This window comes from Scomber japonicus, chromosome 11 (assembly GCF_027409825.1).
Source record: "Scomber japonicus isolate fScoJap1 chromosome 11, fScoJap1.pri, whole genome shotgun sequence".
Classification (NCBI taxonomy): domain Eukaryota; kingdom Metazoa; phylum Chordata; class Actinopteri; order Scombriformes; family Scombridae; genus Scomber; species Scomber japonicus.
This window is the reverse complement of record NC_070588.1, coordinates 15,388,162-15,395,444: the sequence shown is the minus strand read 5'-3', so window position 1 is coordinate 15,395,444 and position 7,283 is coordinate 15,388,162. Positions and strand designations below refer to the sequence as shown.

The 7,283-nt window shown below is 39.1% G+C and overlaps 1 protein-coding gene across 1 annotated transcript in view; it reads right to left on the bottom strand.

Moving 5' to 3' along the window:
- Window positions 1-1,153: 1,153 nt before the first annotated feature.
- The window catches only part of pde11a (phosphodiesterase 11a), a 44,772-nt gene continuing 38,642 nt past the window's right edge, over window positions 1,154-7,283 (bottom strand). Inside the window, exons 19-20 of the mRNA XM_053329233.1 lie at window positions 6,535-6,618; window positions 1,154-1,390 (exon numbers count right to left, since the gene is read on the bottom strand). Coding sequence (XP_053185208.1) covers window positions 1,154-1,390; window positions 6,535-6,618 — 321 coding nt within the window. The remainder of the gene's footprint in view (window positions 1,391-6,534; window positions 6,619-7,283) is intronic.

Here is a 7,283-nt window from a genome sequence, read left to right as displayed (position 1 = left end):
TTATAACAGTTATAATAATAATAATAATAACAATAATATGAAAATAATAGCTTGTGACTACATGGGCACTTCAGTTGTACGAATATCAGTTTCTCAGTCTCCTTGATTTTATAAAAGCTGTCATACAGTAAGTAGCATTTGTGAGCTTTGAGAAAAGGCCAAATATTAGATTCAGTGTAGATTATAGAGTAGTTTCTATTTAATACAATAACAGTTTTATGTTTAGAGTTAAATCAGTTGAGGAAATGGCTTCTTCTACAGAAATTAACGTGATATCAGAACAATTTCATCAAGGCACATTGTGTGTGTTTTGTGACAAGTGAGACCCTGCATTTAGAAAAGTGGGCAAAATAGATTTCCGTATGTAGGCTATATCATGTCAATGCTATTGTGGTTAACATGGGGTCAAGACATAACTGTGTGGTTATTGGTTTTTACAAATTATTTCAAAAATACATCATGGTTTAACATGGATTTCCACACGATCTAAGAATGAGGAGGCCATGCATTTTTCAGTAGGATCTTAAAACAAGGCACAGGAGGGGAGGGAGAGCAGCACTCAATTTGCATTGCAAGCACTGTCAAAGGTTCTGCTGTCCCTGCACCACTTTATCCTTCAGAAACTCTACAGCCACGTTACAATCCAGAGCGTACAGGTTTTAAACAGCACTCGTACATTAACAGTTTTTAAACTCAACAGCTTATGTACAGATTTACAAAAAAATATCTGTTACCCTGGACAAAATGCGAGTAACAAGGAGGTACCAAGAGCAAAAAGAGCCACAAACATTTCTCTCCAATAATTCTCCATGCCTTGCTGTGCAGAAAATCTGTGCGATGCTCATGAATAGTTAGTGTTAGCTCACTGGTTGACATGTTGACACAGTGGTTTGAGTTTCCCTTCTGACATGATGTCATCAGCTGATTTGTAGCTGCTCCGACAAGCTTGCAAACACAGCTCTGTCAGCCTTCAGCACAGGAAAACTGAAGGGAGCCGAAAAAACCTCTATGATAGCGCCGCACTGAACTCTAAAGCTCATCTCTAGTAGCAAAAGCGAGGAAGAGCAGAGCCAAGAACCTCTGCATGCACTGCACTGCTTATGTTGCAGGCTGCATTTAAAGAGGAAAGAAAGCCTAAAAGATGGCAGCAATGTTAACTAACAGGCTTAGACAGTGTGCCCTCAGCATCGCCGCTACAGCAGGATGTGCTGCCCGGTTTGGCCACAGTGCAGCCACTTGTTTCTGTGCTGCTGTCACCACTGCAGGGGGTTGCAGGAGCAGAAACACTCTGACCATGTTGTCTCTTGTTGTTCAGCTCTTCCCATTTGGCCCTGTTCGCTTTGATCATGTCAACCATCGGCTGCAGTTTAGGATTCAACTTGACCAGAGTCTGGAGAGAGAAAGAGAGGGGAGAGAGAGGGGTGATAATGTAAAAGTAATCCACACATGAAATATTAAAGTAAAAACTCCATCAGCATGAAGAGCAGTAGCCCCAGTTTGAACCTCTTATGTATTAGTCACAGAGTCACAGATATAAGCATCTGATTTTTTTTTTAAAGTCTCCCTCCGCTCAAAAATGTGTTTTTCTTTTCATCAAAATGACAAAGATTTTTAATCCATAACCCAAGTTTGTGTTTCCTTATCCAAATGATAGCCAGATGTTGCTCAGTTTGTACAGTGTGAGTCAGAAAATTAATCAGCAACTATTTTGATAACTGATTAATCATCTCAATCATGTTCAAGCAAAAATGCCAAATATGTGATGGTTCTAGCTTCTCAAATGTGAAGATTTGTTGTTTTTTATACTTTAATAATAGGTGTGATTTACAGGTGTGATTTATATAGCACCTTTCACAAACCCAAGGACGCTTTACAAAAGATAAAACAAACCAATAAATAAACAAAACAAAACTGAGCAGCGCTTTAGTTTAAATAAGACTGCAAAATCTATCTTAAACAATTAATCAACAAATCGAGAAAATAATTGTCTCATTAGAGATCTAGATCAATAATTAAAATAATCATTAGTTGAAGCCCTGCTACATGAATTAAGAAATACAGTCGCAACTTGAGAGATAATTTTAAAATCTTTTTTAATTATGCAGCAGATAGACTATTTCCTCACTAGGGTTAGAAGAGTCTTTGAGGATAAGTGATGTTAAACGACTGCCTGGGTTTTCCAAACGACAGTCAGGTGTTTTGTTTTTTGGGGTTTTTTTAATGTTTTTTGGAAAATCAGATGCTTAGCTCTGTAACTTTTAATGTAACAGTGATACATGGGAGGCTCAAACTAGGGCTAGAAAAACAGCACATTATTCATCAAATGCACCACAAGCAAAACAAATGAAACAATGCAGAGAAGAATAACAGCAACATACAGTCAGTTAATGAAATGGCTGCTCTTTAAAGATTAGAAGCACATGTATGACTGAGATTAGTTGCCTTTGTCGTCTTTCTGTGTTGAACTGTAAGTGGCAGCGTAGTCAAAGCTGCCTCCCATCCACTGTTTAATAAATCACCTGAGAGACAAGGGGATTTTGTTCCCTCTGTTCTGTTAACATTGTCTGTAGCTCTAAGGGAAGTCTGTGTAATTAGTTATTGTTTCATTAACCCGTTTCATATGGAAATATAACATGTGGGCCACTCACAACAACAATGAAAACTTTCTTTTATTCACACATACTGTATATAGGCGTCCAATGAGTTGCCATTGTGAAAATGAATTAAATAAAAAGGGATGTAAAAACTGCACACACCTACACTGGGGATTGTGCATTGTGTGCATGAAATTAAAATCTTTTCGGGGAACTGCAGACATATTCAGTAGGTTTATTCAATAATTGATATGAACATTTAAAACACTTGTGATAGTGCTCTACTACTGTACAATGTGGTTAAGTCCAAACATCAAGAATTTCTTTTTAATAAAATAAATTGCTGTCTGCCCACTATGGACCTTATGTGTTCAATAATTCATCATGTTTTAAGTGGTGGAGTGTGTGTGGTTCACCTGTGATGCCTCATCACATCACAGCAACATGGATTCTATGATTTGAGAGCGAGCCAATGCCCATTTCTAGACGTAATTGATTCAAGTTATGCATCTACTCCTTCTGTTTTTTGCTCATATGTGGTTTGGTATGTGCGTGGTGTGTTGTACTGAAGTGTAAAGTGCTGAATGAGGCATGATGCAGGCCTACATGGAGCTGTCATTTTAACTACAAGAACTACAAGGCAAGGCAGCTTTATTTATATAGTGCATTTCATACACAATGGCAACTCAATGTGCTTTACATAAAACAAACATTTAACAGTAAGAATTGGAAAATAAAAAACATAAAAACATGCAATTTGAGAAATAAAAATAAAACCCAAACATTAAAACATACAATTAAATTATAGAAAAATAGAAAGAGAGAGAAATACAATACTAAAATGGAGCATTAAATATAAGGTTGCAGCATAAAATAATGATTTGCTTTAATCATTAAAAGGGACAAATGAAAGATTAAAATGTAAAGTGCTTTAAAAGAGCTCAATCATAAGCACAGGAGAAGAGAAGTGTTTTTAACCTGGATTTAAAAATGTTCACAGTTGGGGCTGATTTCAGTTCTGCTGGTAGTTTGTTCCAGTTGTGTGCAGCATAACAACTAAAAGCTGCTTCACCATGTTTAGTTTGAACTCTGGGCTCAACTATCTGACCTGAGTCAGTAGATCTCAGAGCTCTACTGGGTTTATATTCTACTAACATGTCATTCATGTATTCTGGACCTAAACCATTCAGTGATTTGTAGACCAGTAGCAGAACTTTAAAATCTATTCTATAGCTGACTGGGAGCCAGTGTAAAGACTTTAGAACTGGAGTAATGTGCTCTGATCTTGTTCTGGTTAAAACTCGAGCTGCAGCGTTCTGAATGAGCTGCAGCTGTTTAATGCTTTTTTGTGGGAGTCCAGTCAGAAGACTGTTACAGTAGTCGAGTCTACTTGAGATGAAAGCATGAATAAACTACTCCTGGTCTGTTTGAGACATATAACCCTTCACTGTGGATATGTTCTTAAGCTGATAGAAGGCTGTTTTGGTGATTGCTTTGATATGACTGCTGGGGGTCAGATCTGAGTCTCTCAGCATGCCAAGGTTTCGGACTTGGTCCCTAGTTTTTAGAGAGAGTGACTCGAGATGTTTACTGACAGCAATCCTCTTCTCTTTATTGCCAAAAACAATGACCTCAGTTTTGTCCTGATATAATTGAAGGAAATTTTGGTTCATCCAATTAGTTACTTGATCTAAACAGTGACACAATGACTGTATTGGACTGTAGTCATCTGGGGACAGTGCCAGGTATATCTGTGTGTCATCTGCATAACTGTGATAGTCTACATTAGACTTCTGCAGAATTTGACCCAAAGGCAGTATATATAGACTGAACAGAAGGGGTCCAAGAACTGACCCCTGAGGAACTCCACATGTCATAGCCACTTGATCGAACTTCCAATGGTCACAAAATAACTCCGCTCCTCCAAGTATGACCTGAACCATTCTAGGACTATTCTGCTGAGTCCTGCCAAGTACACTGATCGTCTTGGTCTTTATGGATTTGTCTAGTTGGTGGGTTAGAAGAAGAGGATTTTCTAAAGGACAACAAGAATAGTATACATCCACTGCAGGACATTGTCATTATTCCACTGAGGTAGACTCAGAGGAAGAAGAAGGAGAGGAACGACTGTCATATGGTGGGATATATATTAAAAAAAATAAGGGAAGGTTATGTAATGGGGGATTAATATTCCACAAAGTAGCGGGCCACCACCAGGAGAAGGAGATCAGCGAGATCAAGAACGAGCTCTCTTCCGCCCACAGATAAAAACCCTGCTGCCTCTGAACTTCCTCTGTTCTCCCCCTTCGCAAGTTTAATTGGCAGCAGCATGATTGTGAGCTCTATATCTGCATTCTCCAAACATCAGCCTTTACATGAGGCGACGTGGAGGCAAACCCCCCACGCAGACGACATGCCGCTTTGATGCCTTTTATCTACACTACACAGACAATAACTATGCTCTGCTCTAACTTTTTGACACTAATCTTGTAATAATTCAATAAGTGTGATAGTGATCTGTTGCTCGTTTTCTACTCATGATGTGTTTAATATGACAGCAAGAAGGTTTAACTGTCCAAACGCAGAGAGAAACACCCGGTGCTGTGGCCATGAATGAACTATTCTCGACTCCTTTCACAGCTACCCATGTGTCTGACTTGTTTGCTTTCATATATTTTCTCTCAACACGCCTCATCGTTTAACAGACCTGATCTCGTCAGTAACTCAGCCTTAGTCTTTCTCCCACACAGCCGCTGCTGCTGGCAGTGGGAGTAGCAGGCGAGTCTCTTGACGTCATTCAGAAACACACACATACACACGCTTTACTATATTGGCCAGGACAACGCACAGATTTCCATTCATTCACTGAAAGATAACCGCTACCTTTAACTCTAATCCTCCAGTCTAAAATGATAAAAACAGAGTCTCTCTCTCTCTCTCACTCTCTCTCTCTGTAAGCCAAAAAAAAGAACAAAAATTTGGCAGTGAAGAGTCAGTCCTCGCTCATTTCATTATTGTGCAGTGAAGCCCGTACACTGTCTTACTGGAGGGATTTAACCTGACTAACATTGCAGCTCCACTCACACACTCCACTACCTCTGAGCTTTCTCAGTCAGAAAATGCACATTCATTCTGCTGTTCTCAAAAGAACAGGATGCAACCTTGAAGCCGTTTCAGAGCTTTCAATGGAATCTGAGGAATCTGTGGCTGAAAAGAAAGTTGAATAGTTGTTGGTGACAATTTCATTGCTGGCGTCAGTGAGGACAATAGATGAGGAAGGAGAGCGTCTGCTGATGTCAGGGGCAGACGTGAGGTAGGCAACTGCCTGGCCAAACAGCTAGAGGTTTATTATATTTTTAGATATGAAAAATATTGAATTATGTTACTATTCTGACTCAATGTTCCCCCGAAATAACTTACAAAAGGCCCCAAAGCACAAAAAAATTCAGCTGTACACGACTTACTTAGTGTGTGTTTCTTCTTCAGAGGAAAATATTGTACTACAACATTTACCTGACAGATAAATGTTACTGCTTACGTCACAGATTCAGATTTTAACGATGCATTATGATATATGATGCATTATTATTCATTAAAATATCCAGAATTATATTAGAATTAAAAGCTCCACCTTCACCACAAGTTCAATAAATTTAAGTGCATTGTGCTAATAATACCTCTCTTTCACTCTTCACTTTTGTATTTTTACTGTGCCATATTAATAATTTTACTTAAGGAAAACGTTTTAAAACCTTATTCTGTTACTGCCAATACCAACATTCACAGTAAGAGAAGCAGTGAAAATAAAGGAAGACAGAGTTTGCCTGCGAGCCTCCAAATCACTAAATCCTCCCCTGACTGATGTCAACAGCAGCTGTGTGACGAGTGCGCCACGATGACGGCCAGAGATTATTTAAGCCTCAGGAGAAGCGAGTATTACCTCGTACAGCGGTGCACAAATTCCATCAATCCACTCTAGCTGAAGTCCTGGCAACTCATCCTTCCTGTTTCGATCGAAGATGGCCTGAAACACAAAAGTCACAATGAGCCTCCTGATTTCTCTATTGTCAGTTTTCATTTCCGCTCACACTGGAGAAACAAAAGAGAGGAGTTGTTATTGGGCTTGTTATGAAGCTACAAGTCAACCCGGGTGGCTGTTACTGCTGCTTTGGTCAAAGAAAATTCTCCACCAGCACTCAAGACAACTTACTTTATTTCACATTTTCTATTCTACCTCACTCTTCTGCAGCTTGAGTCTAAGAGGCTCCACAGAGGCTGCGCTTCAGAGATAGTTACTGGGCTACGACTTAGAAGTTAATATTTAATTTCCAACACCCACACACAAAGTGGTGAAGGTTTGACACAAGCAGCAGACCTGAGGCTACTGCCATAGTTATTTCAGAGCGAAGGCAATGTGGCCTGGCTTGATTAGTCAACAGCCATTAACTGCACATGGAAAGCTGTTGGTTCTTTATGAACTTACAACACAGTTCAGCCTTCAAAGCTCTTCAATCAAACAGACAGGAGTCTTCAGTTGTGCTTTGAGGACGATATTAATGCAACCTGAATGAAGACAGGATTTTCATTTTCAATTAAGTTTGCCTGCTATTAATATGATGTTATTTTTATACCTTTATGAGGAAGATAAACACTCACTATTTATTGTCAGAAAGTAAACAGCAGCTACAG